General features: G+C 36.0%; 2 protein-coding genes across 2 annotated transcripts in view; one reads left to right on the forward strand and one right to left on the reverse strand.

The window, feature by feature from the left end:
* Positions 1 to 24865, reverse strand: part of ACAD11 (acyl-CoA dehydrogenase family member 11) — a 108478-nt gene that overhangs the window by 43301 nt on the left and 40312 nt on the right. Inside the window, exons 10-13 of the mRNA XM_038570863.1 lie at positions 21008 to 21085; positions 20177 to 20315; positions 14137 to 14244; positions 12526 to 12624 (exon numbers count right to left, since the gene is read on the reverse strand). Of these exons, the coding sequence (XP_038426791.1) occupies positions 12526 to 12624; positions 14137 to 14244; positions 20177 to 20315; positions 21008 to 21085 (424 nt within the window). The remainder of the gene's footprint in view (positions 1 to 12525; positions 12625 to 14136; positions 14245 to 20176; positions 20316 to 21007; positions 21086 to 24865) is intronic.
* On the forward strand, positions 6381 to 11737 carry ACKR4 (atypical chemokine receptor 4). The gene is made up of 2 exons (XM_038570868.1): positions 6381 to 6644; positions 9868 to 11737. The coding sequence occupies exon 2, from the start codon at positions 9877 to 9879 to the stop codon at positions 10927 to 10929; it is 1053 nt and encodes a 350-aa protein (XP_038426796.1). The 5' UTR covers positions 6381 to 6644; positions 9868 to 9876; the 3' UTR covers positions 10930 to 11737.

Raw genomic sequence — 24865 nt, forward strand, 5'->3', positions numbered from 1 at the left:
CTCTGTCTCTCTCTCAAATAAATAAATAAAATCTTAAAAAAAAAAAAAAAAAGAATACTCTATCTAGCAAAGCTATCATTTAGAATACAAGGAAAGATAAAGAGTTTCCCAAAGTTAGAAGAATTCATGACCATTAAACCAGCTCTACAAGAAATATTAAGGGAGACTGAGTGGAAAACCAAAATCATAAAGAAGAGTTAAAAAAATAGGAAGCACAAAAGCGAATAAAGAAATCCCCCCCAAATACATACATGTGTGTATATGTGTGTGTATCTGTAAAAATCAGTCAAGAAGCACAAAATAAAAGCATATAAAATAAGATGACAAATATCTGAAGCATGGAAGGAAGAGAAGTAAAGAATGAATTCAAAATTAAGTGACCATCAGCTTAATATAGACTGCTATGTGAATAAAGTGTTACATATAAACCAAATGGTTAACTATAAGTCAGAAAACAGAAATAGATATGAAAAAATAAAGTGTGAGGAATCCAAATGTATCACTAAATAAAATCAGCAAACCAAGAAATAGAGAAAGAGAAGAAAGGATCAGAATAAAACTGCAAAAACAACCACAAAACAAGTAACAAAACTTGTTAATTACATATATATAATTACTTTGAGTGTAAATGGAGTAAATAGTCCAGTCAAAAGACATAGGGTGACAGAATGGATAAAAAACAAGACACAACCACATGCTGCCTAGAAGAGACTCATTTCAGATCTAAAGACACCTAGCAGATTGAAAGTGAAGGGATAGGGCAGACTGGGTGGCTCAGTGGTTTAGCGCTGCCTTCAGTCCAGGGCCTGATCCTGGGGACCCGGAATCGAGTCCGTCAGGCTCCCTACATGGAGGCGGCTTTTCCCTCTGCCTGTGTCTCTGCATGCAGCCCCCTCTCTGTCTCTCATGAATAAATAAATAAAATCTTAAAAAAAAAAGTGAAGGGCCAGAGAAACATCTTTCATGAAAATGGATGCCAAATGAAAGCCAGAGTAGCAATATTTCTATTGGACAAAACAGGCTTTAGAACAAAATGTGTAAAAAGAGACAAAGAAAGACATTATATAATAATAAAGGAGACACTCCAACAAGAGGATATAACATTAATAAATATATATGTACTCAACATGGGAGCACCCAGATACATAAATAACAGACGAACCAATCAATAGTAATATAATAACAGCAGGTGACTTTAACACCTCACTTATATCAATGGATAGATCATCCAAATAGAAAATCAACAAGGAAACACTGGCTTTGAATGCCACACTGGACCAGAAGGATTTAGCAGATATATTCAGAACATTTGGAACTAAAGCAACTGAATATACATTCTTTCCAAGTGCACATGGAATATTCTCTAGGATAAATCACATATTAGTGCACAAAACTAGCTTCAACAAACTCAAAAAGATTGAAGTCATACCATTCATCTTTTCTTATCACAGCGGTATGAAGCTAGAAGCTGGGCACATCGGTGGGTCAGTGGTTGAGCATCTGCCTTCAGCTGAGGTTGTGATCCCAGGGTTCTGAGATCGAGTCCCACATCAGGCTCCCATAGGAAGCCTGCTTCTCCCTCTGCCTATATCTCTGTCTTTCTCTGTGTGCCTCTCATGAATACATAAATAAAATCTTAAAAAAACAAAAAACAAAAACCAACTAGAAGCCAACCACAAAAAAAAAAAAAAAAAATCTGCATGGAAGTTAAATAACATGCTACTACACAATGAATGTGGCAACCAAGAAATCAAAGAAGAAATAAAGTACACAGAAACAAGCAAAAATGAAAATACAAGAGTCCAAAACATTTGGGATGTAGCAAAAACAGTTCTAGGAGATAAGATAATAGCAATACAGGTCTACCTCAAGAGCAAGAAAAATCTCAAATAACCTAACCGTAACACCTAAAGGAGTCAGAAAAAGAACAAACAAAATCCAAAACGAGCAGAAGGAAGGAAATAATAATCTAATCTTTATCCCAAAAAAAAAAAAAAAAAAAAAAAAAAAATAATAATCTAATCTTTAGATTAGAGCAGAAATATATGATATATAAACTAAAAAATAATAGATCAATGAAACCAGGAGCTGGTTCTTCCCTTCTCCTTCTCCTTCCCCTTCCCCTTCCCCTCCTCCCTCCCTCCCTCCCTCCCTCCCTTTCTTTATAAGATTTTATTACTTATTTGGGATAATAATAAGTAATAAAACGGTTCAACGTTGAGCATCTGCCTTCGGCTCAGGGTATGATCCTGGAGTCCGAGGATCGAGTCCCACATCAGGCTCCCTATTAGGAGACTGCTTCTGCCTCTGCCTGGGTCTCTGCCTCTCTCTCTCTATGTCTCTCATGAATAGATAAATAAAATCTTAAAAAAAAATAGAAGAAGGAAAACTTTCAAAATCATTTTATAAGACCAATATCACCCTGATACCAAAACCCAACAAAGTCACCACACAAAAAAAGAGAACTATGGCTCATATCTCTGATGAATATAGATGCAAAAAACTTCAAAAAAATATTAGTAAACCAAATCAAACAACACATTAAAAAAATCATTCACCATAAGCAAGTGGCATTTCCGGATGCAAGGATGGCTCAATATTCATAAAATAATTGCTGTGATATAACACATCAATAAGAGGAAGGATAAAAACCATATGATCATTTCAATAGATGCAGAAAAAGCATTTGACAAAGTACATCCATTTGTGATAAAAACCCTCAAAGTAGGTTTAGAGGTAACACACCTCAACATATTAAAGGCCGTATATGGAAAAACCCACAGTGAACATCATACACAATAGTGAAAAACTGACAGCTTTTCCCCTACGGCCAAGCTTGTTCTTAGGATATCCACCCTCACCACTTTTATTCAACATAGTACTAGAAGTCCTAGCCATAGCAATCAGACAACAAGAAGAAATAAAAGGCATTCAAATTGGTCAGGAAGAAGTAAAACTCTCACTATTTGCAGATGATATGACATTATTTATAGAAAACCCTAAAGCCCCCACCAAAAAACGACTAGAAGTGATAAATGAATTCAGTAAAGTTTCAGGATACAAAACCACTGTGCTGAAATCTGTGGCATTTGTATACACTAATAATGAAGCAGCAGAAAGAAAACAATCTCATTTACAATTGAATCAAAAATAATAAGATACCTGGGAATAAACCTAACCAAAAAGGTGAAAGACTTGTGCTCCAAAAACTCTAAGACATTGATGAAAGAAACTGAGGGTGATACAAAGAAATGGAAAAACATTCTATGCTCATGGACTGGCAGAACAAATGTTGTTAAATGTCTATACTACTAAAAGCAATCTATAGGTTTTACGCAACCTGTATCAAAATACCAAGAGCATTTTTCACAGAACTAGAACAAACAATCCTGAGATGTATATGGAGCCACAAAAGACCCCGAATACCCGAATAGCTAGAGTAACCTCAAAAAAGGAAAGCAGAGCTGGAGGCATCACAATTCCAGACCTCAAGTTACATTACAAAGCTGTAGTCATCAAAACAGCATGGTACTGGCACAAAAGTAGAGACACAGACCAATGGAACAGAACAGAAAACCCAGCAATAAACCCATAATATATGGTCAATTAGTCTTCAACAAAGCAGGAAAGAATATCCAATGGTAAAAGACCATCTCTTCAACAAATGGTGCTAGGAAAACTTGACAGCTATATGCAAAAGAATGAAACTAGATCACTTTCTTATATCATACACAAAAATAAACTCAAAATGAATTATTAAAGACCTAAATGTGAGACCTGAAACCATAAAAATCCTAGAAGAGAACACAGGCTGTAACTTATTTGACATTAACTGTAGCAACTTCTTTCTAAATCTGTCTCTTGAGGCAAGGGGAAAAAAAGCAAAAATAAACTATTGGGACTACATCAAACTAAAAAGCTTCTGCATAATGAAGAAAACAATAAAAGAATACAAAATCACTAATGGGATACATGTACCCATCTGTTTATAGCAGCATTATTTATAATAGCCAAGATATGGAAGGAGCCCAAGTGTCCATCAGCTGATGAATGGATAAAGACACACACACAACACACACACACACACACACACACACAGGAATATTATTCAGCCATAAAGAAGAATGAAATCTTGCCATGTGCAATGACATGAAAGGAGCTAGACAGTATAATAGTAAGTGAAATAAGTCAGAGAAAGACAAATGAGTGAAATAAGATTTCACTCATATGTGGCATTTAAGAAACGAATGAGCAAAGAGAAAAAAGAGAGGGAGAGGTAAATCAAGAAAAAAATCTTAATTATAGAGAACAAATTGATGGTTACTACAGGGGAGGTTAGTAGGGGATGAGTGAAATAGGTGATGGGGATTAAGGAGCGCACTTGCTGCCGTAAGCACCAGGTGATGTATGGAATTGATGAATCACTATATTGTATGCCTGAAATATAACACTATATGTTAATTATACTGAAATTAAAAAAAATAAAAATAAACGCACCATACATTTTTGGAGGAAATTACATCAAATAGATATGTTCATGAGGACAAAAATTGTAGGAGTATCATAAACAGCAAGTTCACCTGCATGTGAAGTACATTTCTTTGCTTCTCATGGAAAACATATTACAAAATTACAAAACTGAAGAAGTGATTTAAAGTATGCAACTAGGAGCTTATGGGAAGATGTTGTTCAAGGGGCAGAAGGTTTTAGCTATGCAAGATAAATAAGTTCTAGAGAGCTAATGTACAACCACATGACTACAGTTAACAGCTTGAAATTTGCTAGGAGAGTTGATCTTAAGTTTCTCACCACACATACATAACTATGTGAGGTGATGGATAATGTTAGTTGCCTTGATTGGGGTGAATATTTCACAATGTATAAACATATATCAAATTATCAAGTTTTACATCTTAAACATAAACAATTTTTAATTGTCACTATACCTCAGTAGAGTTGGAAGAAAAGGATGTACAGCTAAAAATGCTGGAAAAACAGTACTGTTGAGGTATGTCAGGCAGTTTATCGAAATGTTTTGTTGAAGTTTTGGTGTTTGTTGGTCTCTTAAGTTTTATAGCTTGTTGTGATGCATTTCTCATTTTAAAGAAATATTTTTGTACAAAACAAAAACCAAAAACAAAAAAAAAAAAACAACCAAGAGGTAAGAGGGTAAGAGAAGGGGAAAGACCAGATAGTCTAGAGAGACAGGGATAACATTAAGTGTAGCATCTGTCAGAAGGCATCAGAGACCAATGATCAGCCATGGTAAGAGATGCATCCCTTCCCCGGCCAAGTCAGCAGTCCAGGAAGAGCGCCCTGGGTGTGCTGCTAGTCTAAGTGGGTGCAGGATAGACAGCACTATTCCACACTTGGAATAGTGTGAAGAGCCCACCAAGAGATTATTTATTGCTCATCTCTTAGCAACTTTGCTTTCAGTGACTTCACACATTGATATTTTAAGTTGCCCTTGGTGGGAGTATCTACACCTTGGAAAATGAAAAACACCATAAATCCACGCACCTTTTTTTTTTTTTTTTTTTTTTGGTGAGTTGGCTTAGCTACATGCAAAGGACCCTTCCTCAAAGAATGGTGAATAACAAGGAGGAGAAGCTGGCAGTATTCTCAGACTTAAATTGTGGGAAGATGAAGGAAAAGGAAGACGAAGGTCCAGTCAGTGACTTAGAGTCTCTTTTCAGTGAATCTACAAGAAATTTTGATCAACTGCCGGGAGAAAAATTGGCTTGGGTCTGAAATAAGCTCTCCAACTGGAGACTGAGCCTAGCTTTGCATGAGAAAAGAAATAAAGGGAATTGTTATACAAATACATGGAGAGTTCAGTTCAAATCAGAAGGGCTAAATCTGCATGAATCCCTTCTCTAATTTTTGTTTGTTTGGAAGCAAGGAAAAAACAATGTCCCCAGACTGAAGGACTTTGAAGGTTTCTATGCTGGTCTTTGAAAAAAAAAAAAAAAAAAAAAGAAAGAAAGGTTATAAGAGGGCAAGATAGTTTAAAGTCATGGGGAAAGGCATACTCTGGGGTCAACGACAGGGAAAAAATATAGAAAAACCAAGAGTAGTCTAATAGCTTAAGTAAAATATTAAATGATATGGCACAAAAAATATTGTTCTACAAATGCCTAATTATCATTCAGAATTTAGTCTGTGATAATTAAAGATAATTTCTTTTTAAAAAGAGAACTTTCTGAGTCAAAGTCCTTTTTCTTTTCTTTCTTAGACAAAATAACTTTTGAGAGTATTTCTCTAGATCCTACCTACAAGTGCTCATTAGCTGCCTTGATGCTCTCTAGAGTATATTTTTTTGGTTTGGCCTTTGGTTCCTCAGCTGCAAGCACTTTCTTGTTCCTTTCTTCTAAGTGGAAACTTTGAAAGGTCCGTAGTTTTTGAAACAAGATAGAATTCCTTCAAATTTGTACCCTAAGACACCTTGGAACTTGCATAGGACTTCACAGCATGGTGATACAAAAAATAAAAGATCAAGTGCTCACAAGGTTAAATTTCAGGAAAGCCCTCTTGGATGCAAGACAAAGGCGGGGTATAAAACGAAAACAAAAGTAGCCTGAGTTAAAGAGGTCATTTGATTTTACTCTGCACTCAAGACTGCTCCTCTCTGCACACTGAAACAGGTTGGTTTTTTCTTTTTCTAATTCTAACTTGGATAAGATTGTTTTTTAAAGCCCAAAGACTTTGTATGTTTACCTATGTAGAGGGAATCTTGATGCACAAAAGTCTAAATGTTAACATGCAAAAAAGAGCTATATAAAAACAGCTATGTACTTTAATCTTAAAAATCTGAATACAGCAAGAAGAAAATATTTTATTATTTCTGGTATTATTTTAATCCCATTACTTGCCTATGAAACTTTGTCAATGAGAAACTAGGTTTTGCTATACCATTTTTTCTGCTTTGTTTTACAAATGCTATTTTTTTATTCTTGTCGTAATTATAAAGACATCTAAAATGTGTTCCTATATATCTGCCAGAAGGATCATTTCTGCAAATAATTTCCATTCTTGTCCTATTTACCCACATTTTTAGTAAGATTCTTATTTAAAAATATACTTCCTTAATATCTTATATTATTTGGGCATATTATTCCTTATCATCAGGTTCTCATTTGAGATGAATGAGAAAGAAAGAACAAAGTTCATACTGGGTTAATAATTAACACATAAGAAAATGATGACCAGAACGGTCTTCCAGATTGGAACTTTTCAAAAAAACTTAAGTATAAACGTAGTCATTTTAAGCTGTTGGCACCTGGTTTTTACATAATGAAAGCAGTTCTTCCAGGACTTTCTTATCAAGGCGCCTTCTTTGCTTTATTCATCCAAAAAGAGTAAGAATATATTTTTGGAAATGTACCATAAGATGACACACTGCTTTGAAAATAATATTTTCATTAATGATGATGTAAGAATGTCAGAGCTTCTTCCAAGGATAAAAATAACCAAACGGAGACAGAAAAGCTAAGGAAAAGGAAAAATAAAACTCAGCAGTATAAAACACTGAAAGTCATTTTTACATACATTTTAAAACTTGTGAATTCTGTGCAAGTTCATCTTAATAATGAACCAAAATGGTACAATAACTAATGATGAGACAAGAAGATTCCTGCCATATCATCTATCCATTCTAGACTAGTAGCTCTACCTGTTTGTAAAACCTTAAGTTTGACAAGTATTTACTGAGCACCTAGTATATACCAGTCACTCTATAAGGTAGTAGTTATAAATCCAACAGGTCATACTCTTAGGAAACTAAGAAACCCATCTTTTCCACAGGATGGGGTCAATTCTCTGAGAATGAACGTGGGTATGTATGTAGATATTGGATCGGGAAAGTCTTCTGGGGAGGCGATGGCCAAGTTAATTGAGGAGGAATTGGCCCTTTAAGGGAAGGGCAGGAAATAGTCTATCAGATGAAGGAACAGAATGAGTAATGATGTAGACACGTGCTGCAGCATAGCATGTGCCAACAAACTGCTTGCAAATGAGTACTATAACTGTCTGGGGCGTGTAGTAGAGAGATGTAGCACAGCGTGGGTGCATAGTAGAGGGATGTAGCAGGAACCATGGGTAGGATCACATTATGGAGGGAGCCTTGGGCAATCCAGCCTAAGGAGCCTGGATTGTAGCTTTCAGGTGAAGAAATGGTCTTTCAGGTAAGGAATTAAGCAGAAGAGTGACAGATTGACATTTCAGAGACACAGAACTCTGTTGGCAATAAGAAAAATGATTTTGGCAAAGAGGTGGTAAAGAGGAATAAGAATAGCAAATACCAGTTGGGAAGGTACTGTAGTAGGTAAGAAACCCTGGTGGTTGAATTGTGCAGATGTGTCAAAGAGGGCAAATTAAGAGGAAGAGGCAGATTCACAATCTGTTTGGAAGGTAAAAATCAAAATTTAGGAGCTGACTGGAAATTAGAGATGAAGGTGAGGGAAGTCAAGGATAGTGTAGGCTTAAGGCTTAGCTAACTGGGGGAATGATGCTACTGAATGGTAGCATGCATTCAGCATGTGTGACAGGTTTTGAAGGGAAGTTAACTAGAGGAGATTTTGTTTTATAAAGGCCATCTAGTGAAAGTAAGAATAGGGGCAGGTTGGGTGGCTCAGCGGTTTAGCGCTTTTTATCTTTAAAAAAATAAATAAAAATAAAAATAAATTTATTTTAAAATAACAAATAAATTACCTCAGTGTTTATTCTTACTTTTTTTAAAAAAAATTTTATTTATTTATTCATGAGAGACATAGAGAGAGAGAGAGGCAGAGACACAGGCAGAGGTGAAACAGGCTCCATGCAGGGAGCCCAATGTGGGACTCCATCCTGGGACTCCAGGACCACGCCCAGGGCTTAAGGCAGCGCTAAACTGCTGAGTCACCGGGGCTACCCATGAATTTATTTTTAAAAATAAGTTTATAAATAATAAAATAATAAAAATAAATTTCTTTTAGATAAATAAAATAATCTTTTAATTTACTCTTGATATACTGCATAAGAACCAAAAAGTTGGGGATCCCTGGGTGGCGCAGCGGTTTGGCGCCTGCCTTTGGCCCAGGGCGCGATCCTGGAGACCCCGGATCGAATCCCACATCGGGCTCCCTGCATGGAGCCTGCTTCTCCCTCTGCCTATGTCTCTGCCTCTCTCTCTCTCTGTGACTATCATGAATAAATAAATAAAATAAAAAAAATAATAAAAAAAAAAGAACCAAAAAGTTGTATATGTAAAAAATAGAATTTTTATTCCTTTTGTTGAAATCTGACTAACTTTTCATATTTTAAAAACTATTTTTACATAAAAATCATTACTTTGATTTAGGATTTAATGTTTAGGAAAATTCCTCAGGGTATTATTTTTATCTTTCTTGTGTAAATCCCAGCTCCTGCACATAGACTTGAAAAAACAAAGGATGAAGAACTAATCTTAGGGATGTATTCCAATGTGGCCTCCACTGAAGAGTTCTAAATTTAAAAAAGCAGCAGATTCAGCCGCACCTAGGTTATGGCAACAATCTCTCTAGTAAAAGAACAAAACATATGCTAGATTAAAAAGTGCTTCCTTTTACGGGGCGTCTGAGTGGTTTAGGTGGTTAAGCGTCTGCCTTCGGCTCAGGTCATAATCCTGTAGTCCAGGGATGGGGCCCCACGTGAAGCCCCACTTTGGGCTCCCTACTTGGTAGGGAGTCTACTTCTCCCTCTGCCCCTCATCCTGCTCATACACTCTCTCTCTCTCATAAATAAATAAATAAATGGATGAATGAGTGAATGAATGAATGAATGCTTTAGAAAAAAAGTGCTTCCTTTTAAGCAATATTAAAATGAATATTCTGTATTCTTTTTGACATTTAGAGTGGAGCCATGGCTTTGGAACACAACCAGTCAACAGATTACTATTATGAGGAAAATGAAGTGAATGGCACTCATGACTACAGTCAGTATGAAGTGATCTGTATAAAAGAAGAAGTCAGAAAATTTGCAAAAGTTTTCCTGCCTGCCTTCTTCACAATAGCTTTCATCACTGGAATTGCAGGCAATTCCATAGTAGTGGCAATTTATGCCTATTACAAGAAGCAGAGAACCAAAACAGATGTGTATATCTTGAATTTGGCAGTGGCAGATCTACTCCTTCTATTCACTCTGCCTTTTTGGGCAGTGAATGCAGTTCATGGATGGGTTTTAGGGAGAATCATGTGCAAAGTCACTTCAGCCTTGTACACGGTCAACTTTGTGTCTGGAATGCAGTTTCTGGCTTGTATCAGCATAGACCGATACTGGGCAGTAACTAAAGCCCCAAGTCAGTCAGGAGTGGGGAGAACATGCTGGCTTGTCTGTTTCTGTGTCTGGATGACTGCCATCTTGCTGAGTATACCTCAGCTGGTTTTTTATACGGTAAATCACAAGGCCAGGTGCCTTCCCATCTTTCCATATTACCTAGGAACTTCGGTGAAAGCATCAATTCAAATGCTGGAAATCTGCATCGGATTTGTAATACCCTTTCTTATCATGGGAGTGTGCTATTTTGTCACAGCAAGGACCCTCATCAGGATGCCCGACATTAAAAAATCCCGACCCCTCAAAGTTCTGCTCACAGTGGTTATAGTTTTCATGGTCACTCAGCTGCCTTATAACATTGTCAGGCTCTGCCAAGTCATAGACATCATCTACTCCCTCATCACTGACTGCGACATGAGCAAACGCATGGATGTTGCCATCCAAATTACAGAGAGCATTGCACTTTTTCACAGCTGCCTCAACCCAATCCTCTATGTTTTCATGGGAGCCTCTTTTAAAAACTACATTATCAAAGTTGCTAAGAAATATGGGTCCTGGAGAAGACAAAGACGAAATGTGGAAGAGATTCCTTTTGATTCAGAAGATCCCACAGAGCCAACTAGTACTTTTAGCATTTAAATGTAAAACTGCTGTCTCCTGCTTCGATACACATGAATGATGCTTCTCCTTCAGATAAAACATCTGCTTTATTGTGAAACTTAAATCTCAAACACTGTGGTGCCAATTTACAGCAATCAAGAGGTGGGGGAGGATGGGGCAAATGTAGCAGCCAGGAAGAAGAGGAAATGAAATAATAAATGTGCAAAACATGAACTTAAAATTAACAATACAGGAAAATAGTATTAACAGGCATAAATAATAAAGACAGCATTCTGTGAATTAGACCATCTGAAACAGATTAATAAAAAGACATATTAAGGAGCATTTCTGATTTTAAATGATTTAAATTTTAATGTAAGAATAATTTTACTGCATGATTTCAGTAATTGAATAACTACACACAAAGTTTAATCCTTTTTTCCTGTTTCTTAGTTTATAAGTGATTTCCAAAGAGCCCAGAAAGAATAACAATTGAACAATCAAAAAATACATAAAAAGCTTTACTGGTCCTTTTAATACATCCCTAGTAAATTTCATTTTTTTTTCTTTTTATCCCTGATAAATTTCTGAACACATAATTTGCTTCCATGTTGTTAATTTTCTTTAGTAATAAACTGGCTATCCTGTTAGAAGCAATCTTTGATAATCATATTTACTCTAGGTGCCAATTTTGCAATTTCCTAAAGGGCTCATCATTTATGTGAATCTATTACTGAGAGTTGACTAAATACATTTCTTATGTATAGATTCTGATTTTTTGCTTAAGCACTTGTATTTTTAAGCAATAAAAATATGTGACACAATAAACAATTTTTAATAACATGTACATCTTATCTCTTTAAATATAATTATTTATAAATTATTAGAGTTCATTTAATATATCCCTACTGAACTTTAATTTTAATAGGTATTACAATGATCAATAGTGTGCACTAATATGAATTTTCTGTCACAAACTATAAAAAACTGTGAACTATAAAACTGAAGAGAAAAAAATGTTTTCTGTTTTTTTTTTTTTAATTTTTTAAATTTATTTATGATAGTCACACACAGAGAGAGAGAGAGAGAGGCAGAGACATAGGCAGAGGGAGAAGCAGGCTCCATGCACCGGGAGCCTGACGTGGGATTCGATCCCGGGTCTCCAGGATCACGCCCTGGGCCAAAGGCAGGCACTAAACCGCTGCGCCACCCAGGGATCCCTGTTTTCTGCTCTTAAAAGAAATATTGCCTAATCAAGATATGCTATCTTAAAATTACTTTTCTTGAGATGCCTGTGTGGCACTGCTGGTTGAGCCTCTGGCTCTTGGTTTTGGCTCAAGTCATGATCTTGGGGTTCTGAGATCAATCCCCACGTTGGGCTCTGCACTCAGCATGGAGTCTGCTTAGAGTTTCTTTCCCTTTCTCCTTTTCCCCTCCCTGCTCCCACCCCTACACTCTTTCCCTCTCTCCTAAATAAATATTTAAAAAGAAATAAAAATTACTTTTCTTTTTTATCAAATATTTCTAAATTTGAATATGCTTTCAAAGGTAGAATTTAAAGAACTATGATCATGAAACTAATAACTACATATTCTAACATAGTAGCTGGGACAAAGGATGGATCTGAATACTCACCACTGCTCCACCATTTCTTGCCATTAATTACATAGCTGTCTCCATCTCGTTGGATGCTACATTCAATGTTTGTGGCATCACTTGAAGCTACATTGGGCTCTATAAATAAGCAAAGGTTGAATTTATAGGCAGGCAAACATCAATAATTTACAAAAGAGACTTTAGATAAGGAAATCTGAACTCTGAGGATAGAGGAATGTTCCTATCCTTTCCTCCTTCCACCCTGGTTCTCCTATAACTTACACTTAGTAGGTATTCAATAAATGTGCATTGGAAGAATGAACGAATGGATTTCGAACACTGGGGATCAGCAATTGTGTCCTTGTTTTCCTCACAGATACATGGTTTGAGATAACTCACTCAATCCTTTCTCCAATTATCAAAAGTAGATTAAAAATATTGTTCTTTATTGCCCACAATGGAAATCTACTAAATACTAAGATTTTGCAAGCTGGATTCCCACACCTAGTTTACTATCTTAGATAATTTCTAACTGTGCCTTGCAAATTCCATCAGTAATGCTTTCATTTTGCATTTTGTAAAGCCTGCTCAACACAATGTCTTCAGAAAGTTTTCCATGGGACACCCTCACACAATTGCTTTACTATATGGCATTTCAAAATGTACAGGCTAGCCCTCAATCATAGTAATCTGTACTTGTTACTATGCTGCTCTTTTAAATGAGTCCTTCTGATATTTTTTGTGTTCTATTTCTATAACTAGAGACCCATGGGGCTTCTTTAGAGAGAGCTGTATACTTATTTTGTAACCTCCAATTAGTTCTTTGTAGACAACATCATACTGCAGATGTTCAATAAATGTCTCTTACTGATTTTAAACGGAGATCCGTTGTGCTATTATAAATATATGCAATGTTATAGAAGACTTTTAAATCTGGCCAAAATTATAGCCAGATGACATTTAGTTTAATAGTAAGCTCAACTATAAAATGATGACTTTTTCCTTTGAAGAATTTTTTTTAATTTAAATTTATTTTGCCAACATATAGTATAACACCCAGTGCTCATCTCATCATGTGCTCTCCTTAATGCCTGTCACCCAGTTACCCCATCCCCTCACCTACCTCCCCTCCTTTGAAGAATTCTTAATTGCTGCTTCCTATGTACAAATGGTACCAAACCCATTTTTATTAACATGCTCCTAATTTTACTTCTCTTCATGATCATAATTTGAACTATGTGACCAGCATTGGTGAATGTTGTATTTTTCTAGGTTTATGGCAGAATTAAGTATTTTGTAACTACAATAAAAATTATTACAAAGATGAATATTTCATAGATAAGAGCAAAAAAAGATAACAGATATGCATAGATGGCAATTTTAGAAATGTAAGTCAAAAGATTATGAAGTTAGGTTTACTCTGCTGCTAAATGCCTAAAGTAGACTACCAGGAAACATCACCTGGTATCCTCCCAATTCTGCACATTTAAAAATGTCAAAATTTGAAACTGAGCTCAAAACAAACATATACACATCTCTGTCCATGGGCAAATTTGCCTGAAACACAGAGTCACCTCTTTCATTTCTTTACATCATCCATAACTCCAGGATGACTGACTGCACAAGGGGAGAACCATGATTTGCTTTTACCTGTCATACAGAAGCAGGAGGCAATGTTCCCTTGAAGAAGAGGCTCGAGCCACTGCTGCTTTTGCTTTTCACTTCCATATTGGTGGAGCACTTCCATGTTCCCTGTGTCTGTAAGTAATAAGAAAAAACATTTCTTTTGCATTTAAAAACCTACCAATGTAAAAAAATAAAATAAAATAAAAACTTACCAATGTGAAATCCAAACTTTATGTTGATAATATACACATGTATCTTTTTAAAGCAAATGTTTGCTTACAAAAATATTTTGAAACGTAAGAGTAAATATGATTTTTTATGAAGGTACACCATAAATAGTTATAAGTATATGGCATTTGGTGCATATTCAACTTGTGTTGAATTACACACACTTGTCTGCTTCACCTCAATAAAGCATGGCTTTTTTTTTTTTAAGATTTTATTTATTTATTCATGAGAGACACAGAGAGAGAGGCAGAGACACAGACAGAGGGGAGAAGCAGGCTCCTCAGTGGAGCCTGATGTGGGACTCGATCCCAGGTCTCCAGGACCATGCCCTGAGCTGAAGGTAGATGCTCAACCACTGAGCTACCCAGGCGTCCCAATAAAGCATGGCTTTAATGACATCTGACTCAATTAGGACTAAGGGAAACAATGTACTGTTTTAATCTTTCCTTGCTATCTTGTAAATATGCTTTGCTAGGATTAACTGCAGTGCTCCTGGAGAACAATTATTATTCTATGCTCTACTGAGACTCCAGTGCTGAGACTCCTGCTCCTCAAACATACACTGTACTAACTTTATCCATAATTCCTAAGTAAATTTCTGCTCCTGAACCACTTCCATTGTGAGGAATCTCTGATTACCTAGTCAGAAATATCTCCTTCCTCAAACTCAGAGAGTAATTATTGTCTTTTTACCTATACCATCACTCTTACTTTTGTGTACCCCTACCATCTAACCCCTACCATCTAGCGGAGTACTAGGTCATATCTCAAGAATGCTAAATACAGGTCAGCCCTGGTGGCTCAGAGGTTTAGCACCTGCCTTCAGCCTAGGGCCTGATCCTAGAGACCTGGGATCGAGTCCCACGTCAGGCTCTCTGCATGGAGCCTGCTTCTCACCCTACATGTATCTCTGCTTCTCTCTGTGTGTGTCTCTCATGAATAAATAAATAAAATCTTAAAAAAAAATGCTAAATACAAAATCCCAGATGGAAAATGACAGCAGATAACTTCAAAGATCCTTTCCAACCCTCAGAAGGCATTGTTCAGTTACTGATACACTAGTATCAGTCTCATATAACAAAGGATGCATCATGTCTGCCATGGAGCAAAACATTCTAGGAGCTTTTCTCTGATATCTGTTCCTATCAAACAACTAAAAAAAATACTATTTAAAACCTTTCCCTTGAAAACGGATTACTCATAAAATTTTTTTAAAAAGATCTATTCAGGGATCCCTGGGTGGCGCAGCGGTTTGGCGTCTGCCTTTGGCCCAGGGCGTGATCCTGGAGACCCGGGATCGAATCCCACGTCGGGCTCCCGGTGCATGGAGCCTGCTTCTCCCTCTGCCTGCTTCTCCCTCTGCCTGTGTCTCTGCCTCTCTCTCTCTCTCTCTCACTGTGTGCCTATAAAATAAAATAAAATAAAATACTAAAAAAAAAAAAAAAAAAAAAGATCTATTCATCTTGTTTTAGAGAGAGAGATAGATTAAAAGACTGTGCAGTGGGGGGCAGAGAGAATCTCAAGCAGTCTCCTCCCTGAGCAGGGAGCCTTGATCCCACAACGCTAACCTAAGATCATGACCTGAGCTGAAATCAAGAGTCTGATGCCCAACTGACTGAGCCACCCAGGTGCCCTGATTATTCATAAGATTTTCAGGAAGAATTTTTCAATATCACCTCTAAACATGACTTGAACATGGGGTGCCTGGGTGGCTCAGTCAGTTAAATGTCTGCCTTTGGCTTAGGTCATGATCCCAGGGTCCTGAGATCAAGCCTCACATCAGGCTCCCTGCCCAGAGGGGTTAGCCCACTTTTCCCTCTCTTCTGCCGCTCCCTCTGTTTGTTCTCTCTCTCTCAAATAAATAATTTTTTTTTAATTTTAAAAATAAATCTGACTTGAAGGATAGTCCCTGAAATGCCTATGAAAACGGAGTTAAATCCAAGTTAAGTCTCTCAAAATGTGTTTCCACTCTGTTCAGACACTACTAACCAAGCCAAAGTTATATTAAAATGCACAAAATTCCTAGTAGATTAACATTAGCTTAAAATTCTTTTTGACTGAGGGAGAAAATGAGCCTTGAGATCTAATTAATGAAGCTCATTGTTTCCTTTGCTTATTTTAAATTCATTGTTTGTTATAGTTCAAATGAGGTAAATATTGAATAATATCTTTCCAAAAATTGCAAGTTTATTCTGGCGAAATGACACTATCATTTATAGGCTGGTAAAAAGTCCAGATAAGTTACTTCTACAAAAACAATCCATTAAATCAGCCCAAAGGCCCCCCAAATTTTCTAGTAATAGCTATAGAATTAAAATAGCTATTTTCAACATTCTAACATAAAATGTCATATGACTTCATGAAGAGCAAAAAAAGAAAAGACAAATTGGAAGACTACATATGTTTCCTATAAGCTTTTAGAACTATTTGGAAAGCTTGAGTAAAAATTCATCTTTTAAAATTAAGAAACCTTCAAAGCATTTAATTGGCATCAATTACATTCCCTTCTTTATCTGTTTTGGAAATGATCTAAAACACAATGCCCCAAGGCCTTCATGAAGATAATTCCACTACAAATAGAAAACGCCTAGTTTTCTACTTATGATTTTATACATTCTTGTTTGCTGACGAGAGTTGCTGATCATACTTTGGCCAAAGAAAATGTATTTTCCTGCCCAATTTCAAAATTTCAGCAGTTTGGTGATATTATTTAGACAGTATAATTGATATACTCATGAAATGTTAATATTAGAAATTATAATGCTAGAAAAATGACCTTCTAGTGAAAAGTGAGTTCATGGGTCAAATGGAGAAAGAGTGGCAGAGCTGTTTCTGCAAAGGAAGTCTTCTATAGCATTATTTTTCATATTATGACCCATTAGTATGTCATGAAATTAATTTAATGGAATATGGTGAGCATTCTCTAAAAAAATGAAATAGATCAAAATAGAACACATTAGATTAGACTCATTGGAAAATATCTTAGTATTTTATTTAACACATGTTGAGAGACTTAACTTGGATTTAACTGTTTTCATAGGCATTTCAGTGACTATCCTTCAAATCATATTTTTAAAAATTAAAAAAATATTTTATTTATTTGAGAGAGAGAGAGAGAGAAAGAAAAAAAAGAGAGAGAGAACAAGCAGGGGGAATCAGCACCTCCTCCAGGGGAGGGAGAAGCAGGCTAACTTGCTGGGCAGGAAGCCTGATGCAGGGCTTGATCCCAGGACCCTGGGATCACGACATGAACTGAAGGCAGACACTTTTTTTTTTTTTTTAAAGATTTTATTTATTTATTCATGAGAGACAGAGAGAGAGAGAGACAGAGAGAGAGGCAGAGACACAGGCAGAGGGAGAAGCAGGCTCCATGCAGGGAGCCTGACGTGGGACTTGATCCCAGGTCTCCAGGATCACGCCCGGGGCTGAAGGTGGCACTAAACCTCTCAGCCACCTGGGCTGTCCTGAAGGCAGACACTTAACTGCCTCAACCACCCAGGTCCCCATCTTCAAGTCATGTTTAGAGGTGAAAATTCTTCCTGAAAATCTTATGAGTATTGCATGTAATAAGAGAAACTATTATTTCATGAAGCCCCTCTTCAGTAATATATATGCCTCTCACTTCTTGTTCCCCAAGCGCCTCACCGGATCCACCTATTCATTCATGAACATACATGTACAACTACATATGCTACATATTGGGTCAAAATATAAATTATATTTCTTACTATAGGTAGCAATAAAAAATTAAGTTTTAAACAAAACACTACCAGTTCTCCTTCCACAAAATCATGCCACCTATATATAGCATAATGTAATAGCTTCACATAAATGAGACGGAATCTTTAGAAATTCTGTGATAGACTTCTTGACCTTTACAATAGCCTCATTATTGAATTAAAATGTAATACAGCATTAATTTGATAAACTGATGATCTGAAGAGGGAAAACCACCTCAGGATGGTTCAACCATCATCAGAAGTCTGTAACTGCCTTAATAGTTCCAAATAAATGAGAGTCAAAGTCTACCACGCAAACACTTTGCTATGCAACCAGACTGTGTTTTCTCTCAGATATACCATATACTTCTTTGTGGCAGTTCCAGCCTTCATTAACTCTTTATGGGAGAGCTTTAGCAGCAGGGCCATACAATGAGCACAAAAAGTAATATTGACTTCTAACTTGTTCAGTGATAATATAAGATATCATACCATCATCCTTTTACAACAAATCAAATGTTGGTCCTTGATTGCAACAGAGTAACTAGAGTAACTTGGGGGAAAAAAAGACAAAAGACATTCCCAGGGTTTACCCTAGACCTACCGAATCAAATCTCCAGGGATAGAGACTGTGAATCTTGTGTGTGTGTGTGTGTGTGTGTGTGTGTGTTTTGTTTGTCTATTTTAAGTTCCTTAGCCAGCTCTTTGACAAATCCAGGTTTGGAAACCTCTTCTATAGACTACATTCCAGGTTTATATCTTCCATATTATCTTTTAAAGAAAAGTTGGCTTCCTTCCCTTATTCTTCCAATTTTTCATGCCATTATCTTTGGAGGCATCCTTGACTTTCCCATATCCAATCAGGAAATTCTCTTTGCTCTTCCTTCAAAATATACTTAGGATATTTCTGCTTCTCACCTTTTCCACTGCTACCACCCTGGAACAAATCCCCATCATCTCTAACTAGGATTATTACAACAGACTCCCTACTTCCTTCCTTCCCCCCTTTTGTTAATTCTCAACATAGTAGTCAAAGTGATTCTTTTAAAACTGAGGTAACATCTTGTCATTCCTCTGGTCAAATCTCCAATGGCTTCCCATTTCACAGGAGATATGAGCCCTTACCTGCCCTATAAGTCCTTTTCCTCTCTGATATCTTCTCTTACTATTTTCCCAACTAGGCCGGCTTCCTTGACTCTTCTTGTAATATACCAATCATACTCTTGCCTTAGGGTCTATGCATTTTGTTTCCTCTGCTGTGGAAATTCTTTCCCCAGATATCAGCGTGGCTAACTCTCTCGCCTTTTTACATGTTTATTGAATATCATTTTCTCAGTAAGACTTATCCTGATAATTCCATGTTAAATTGTAATCTGCATTTCTTGTTCCCCAGCATTCCAGCATTTCCCTACCCAGCTGGAGCTTTTTTTTTTTCCTTATTTTTTCCAAAGCACTTTTCATCTTTAAATCTACATAATTTATTCACTTACTATATTTATTATTTATTTCTGTCTCACTCCATCAGAACATCAGCTTAATGAGAGCAGGAATTTTTGTGTATTTTATTCCTTGATACATTCCAAGGATCTAGAACAGTGCCTGGCACATAGTAAGTAATCAATAAATAACTGGTGAATAGGGATGCCTGGTCTGGCTCAGTTATAAGAGTGCGTGATTCTTGATTTCAGGGTCTGGAGTTCAAGCTCCAGGTTGAGTTTAGACATTACTTAAATTTTTAAAAACTTAAAGAAAAAAACTGGTGAAGAAATGGAGAAATAGGGAGGCTAAAAAAGATTTGGAACTCTATCCATTCCAACTAGTCATATAAATATCTAATACTCAATCGTGAAACTGTAATCTTTATATTGCCAGTCCGTTTGGTGGTGGCCTCTATTCACTAATATTCTTAATGTAATAATGTTTAACAAAAGAATAAATCCAATGAGAATATCAGATCCATTTTTAAAAATATTTAAATCAAAGTACCTGAAAAGTAAAATTATAGACTAGTTTATAAACGAATGACTTTGTGTAGAAAAACTTCCCATCATGAAACAGAAAAATTTTAAACACTGCTCAAAATATCTGAGAAAGTTGTTTTTAAATAATATAGTAACCTGGTGCTTGGCAGTTAAAGACATCTGGAGCAAAAAAGCATTTTCCTGTTTCTTCAGCAATCAAGGCATAGTCCACCTGGCTGAGACCACTTACAGCTGGCAAAAACAAGTTCCAGAGGCCTTCTGCTTTAGCCATTTCCTGTCAAAGTGATGAATATGCCAGAGTGAACATAATTTACCAAGAATTAAAAGTTTATTTAAAAAATGTACTGCTATTTATGCTTTTTGAAATTTAAAAACACTTATGAAGTTATTTGTTTCATTTACCCTGCAGTGTGTGAAACCAAATAGTTACTAATTCATTATAAATCAAGTTTCCTATCTGTTAAAGAAATGCCTTTTTCTCCAACTTTCCTTATATTTGGCTGAAAAATTACATTTGCTTTCTTGAGTATTTCTTATTGAATCACAGTTATTACTGAATCTCCTACATTTGTGTATAATTATGCCAAACATACTATTTTGTACATTTTAATTTCTTACATGTGTTGTGGTTAGGATTTAAAATGATGAAATAGTCTGAGCCCATGTGGAACAAATGTCCTGTTTGACTTCTATCGCAATTTCACAACAGATGGTAGTGAGTGGTGTTGATCATCTTTTTTTCTTTCAACAGCTGTAAGAAGCTATCCTCATCCTATACTTTATACAAAACTCTCTGTAACCTAATTTGTATACTGTGGATTCTATTTTTAACTTTCTCTTTAAAAGTTATTATTGATATATTTATTCTTTACATATATAATAACAACAGCAATAACAAACTAAGGTTTAAAAAAAAACACCTATATATACATTTTCTAATGTTAAAGGTTTCCTCATTTTTCTTACCTTAAGTTTATCAATCACTAAAGGTTTTTTCCATTTGTTCACTGAATTTTCGTTTTGAACACAGAACTCAATTACCTCCTTAAAGTAATAAGAAAAAAAGTTTATCAGCTAAAGTAAATATAAAGTAAATAATGCCATAAGCTGCAAATATCCAAAGTAAATATATGTAGGCAAAGAAGCTTTTTGAGCTGCTATTAAATAAGTAATATTTCTAAGACCAGATATACAAATATAAACAATTCTAGAGGTTTGCTGCTCACGAAATTATGCTGCCTCAATATTAGATAACAGACTTCCAAAATCTTGTACCAAATTTTGAGTGTTCCATTTTTAGCAATATGGCACACTGGGTGGTCATAAGAACCCCTCTCAAAGTAGTACAATTAAAAATGTCAGAGAAAATATTTAAAATAATTTAAAAAATACATGTAGTAATGAATAGCTGTGCTGGAAAAACAATAAGAAAATTCCTCAGCAGCCAGAAGTAAAAATCCTGACTCTTCAGGGGTTACTAAATTACTTGTTTCAAACACCATTAGCAAAAATTGGCAAAACCAAAAGTGTAACAAAACAGAATTACACTCCCCAGAGACTACAGATAAAATAATAATCAGATACAGAATAAAGTATTTGTGTCCAAGAGATTTCAAGAATAAAGGAATGAATCAAAAGTATGACAAAGGTTGTCAAAATTGGCCAAATTTGATAAAGAACAGAACAAAAAAAAGGATAAAGAACCAAAGGCAACCTGAGGAAAAGAAAAACCAAAGTAATGAAATTTAAAAATTCAAGCAGTGGTTCTAAAACTTTGGTGGTATCAGAATACTTGGGGCACTTGGTGAGAACACAAGGATCCATGACTCATCCTATTTCAATGAGCCTACGGCTTCTGTATTCTTTACGAGCTCTGGCAATTCTGACACTCTCAATTTTTTTTTTTTTTTAAGATTTTATGTATTTATTCATGACAGACACAGAGAGAGAGGGGCAGAGACATAGGCAGAGGGAGAAGCAGGCTCCATGAAGGTAGCCCAACATGGGACTCGATCTTGGGACTCTGGGATCACACCCTGAGCCAAAGGCAGACGCTCAACCGCTAAGCCACCCAGGCCTTTCCTGACACTCCCAACTTTTGAGAACCACTGCGCTATGGATAGTTGAAAAATAGATTAGATATAGCTGAAAAAAATAAATAAATTGGAAGAAAATATGAAGAAATTACTTCTTTATTGAATGAAGCACAGAACTTCAATAAAAGAAAATATGAATGGTTAAGGGACATGTGGATATAGAGAAAAGTTTTCACATTAGTCTAACTGGGGACCCTAGATAAAGAAGAGGGAATATTGGAAAAAATTACATCTGAGTTTTTAGAACTGATGAAAGACACCAATTCTCAAATTCAGAAAATACAATAAAGCCAAAGCATAAACTGTTGAACACCAAAGAGGAACAAAAGCTCTTAAAAGGTTGGGGATTCTTGGGTGGCTCAGCGGTTCAGCGCCTGCCTTTGGCCCAGGCGTGAACCTGGAGTCCTGGGATCGAGTTCCGTGTTGGGCTCCAAGCATGGAGCCTGCTTCTCCCTCTGCCTGTCTCTCTCTCTATCATGAGTAGATAAATAAAATCTTAAAAAAAAAAAAAAAAAAAAAAAGGTGGGGTGGGGGTGGAAGGACAGATCAATGATAATTTTTAAAAGATGTTTATTTGAGAGAGAACGAATGGGGGATAGGGGCAGAGGGAAAGAAACAATCTCCAGCAGACTCCCCAATGAGCACAGAGCTTAACATGGGGCTAAATCTTACAACCTTGAGATCATGACCTGAGATGAAACCAAGAGTTAGACACTTAACCTACTGAAACACCCAGGTAGCCCGACATCATTGATAATTAAACAAGTGAGAACTGACTTCCCAAAGCAACAAATGACACCAGAAATCAGTGGTGAAGTCATCTGGTGTCAAATGACACCAGAATATAACTGTCAACCCAGGATTCTATATCCAATAAAATAATCTTTCAAGAATTAGGACAAAAAAAGGTATTAGAAATAAACAGAAAGACAGAGAGAATCTGAATCTGAGTTATTCATTACTTACCTCTCCTGAGCAAAAAAAGGAAAATAAAAGGAAAAAATAAAGATCAAAGAAAAGGTTACTAGCAGATTCTCATTAAAGATCCTAAAAGAAACCTCTGAGTTACAAGAAGAAACAGTAAATAAAGTGATAAATACATGGGTAAATCTAAGTTAAAAACTAGCCACATAAAACAATAATAATTTCTAATTTGTGCAACTAAAAGAATCAAAATGAACTAAAATATGGATTATGATGGCATTCTTCAATATTTTGTTATTATAGCATCTCCATACCTATTTTTTTTTTTACACTTAGGCTAGAATTACTAGATTAAAGGCTATAAATATTGTCACAAGTACACACTACAAAATTATTTTCTAAAATTGTTCCACTTCTTTACAGTCATATAACATACAAAAGATTTTTTTTGTTAAGCATGGCTAATCTAGGGTACTGACGTATTTGGTGAAAACTGCAAGAAGACAAAGGACAGCTCTTTCTAACCAGAATGAACAGCATTCATCATTTCTGTCAAGAAAGTCAGTTAAATTGGAGATTTCCTGTTTAGGGTTGTTTATTATTTCCATCCCTTGTACTGCCATGGAAATAGTCAATGCTACTGTGTTTGATAAAAAATATATTATGCAATATATTTACAAATGCCTCATTTCTAACTACCTCTTCATGATACCACAGTTCTAAGAAATTAGATTATGCCAATGTTTATACAATTATTTAAAAACTTGTGAGATTTAATACTTCTAAAGTCTATCCACTTATAGATCAGCAAACTTTGTTTGTGGTATGGCAGGAGTCAGAATTAAAATATCTCATTACAAAGAAGCTTTCTTTAGCTTTTAGAGTATGAAAAACAGTATATTGGTGAAGGAAGAAAGCAGAAAATATGCTTGGTGCCTGATCAATACTCCCCAAATAGCACCCTTAACATCTAACTTCCTCATTCCCTGATTGAGATATTGTTTTGCAGTATGTTGGTTCGGAAATTTAAATCTGAGCCTACAAATAATTTTGCATTATATTTTTCACTATTTTATTTTATTTTATTTTATTTTATTTTATTTTATTTTTACTTTACTTTACTTTAATTTTATTTTTTCACTTTAAACTTAAGTCTAGGGGCAGCCCAGGTGGCCCAGTGGTTTAGCGTCACCTTCAGCCCACGGCCTGGTTCTGGAGACCCAGGATCGAGTCCCATGTTGGGCTCCCTGCATGGAGCCTGCTTCTCCCTCTGCCTGTGTCTCTGCCTCTGTCTCTCTGTGTCTCTCATGAATAAATAAATAAAATCTTTAAAAAAAATAAACTTAAGTCTATAAGAAAGAAGCAATAGTTCTTTACTAGTACATTGTTATACTGAATAGGAAAATATTACTAATGTTATCATTACATAAAAGTGTGTTCTCAAGACTATGTTGCTAGTTCTTGTTTTACACGCTATTTTTAAGGACTCCTTATCTACTTTATTTTTATTTTTTTAGAGAGAGAACATGAATGTATGGGGAGGGGCAGGGCAGAGGGAGAGAGAGGAGAGAATCTTAAGCAGGCTCCATGCCTAGTGTAAGCTCGATGCAGGGCTGGATTTCATGACTTGACCTGAAATCAAGAGCCGGACATTCAATGGCCGAGCCACCCAGGTGCCTCTCCTTGTCCATTTTGAATAGGAAGAACTGCCTTTTAACATTTTCATAGATAATGGGTTCTTATGTTCTCACTGTACGAAATCCAAGGAATTTCAAAGGTCATTTGAACAGTTTAAATAAGGTTT

This window comes from Canis lupus, chromosome 23 (genome assembly GCF_011100685.1).
Source record: "Canis lupus familiaris isolate Mischka breed German Shepherd chromosome 23, alternate assembly UU_Cfam_GSD_1.0, whole genome shotgun sequence".
Taxonomy (NCBI): domain Eukaryota; kingdom Metazoa; phylum Chordata; class Mammalia; order Carnivora; family Canidae; genus Canis; species Canis lupus.

Excerpts from the sequence above, each read along its gene's own strand:
- ACKR4 (XM_038570868.1), top strand. The coding sequence starts at position 9,877 with ATGGCTTTGGAACACAACCAGTCAACAGATTACTATTATGAGGAAAAT.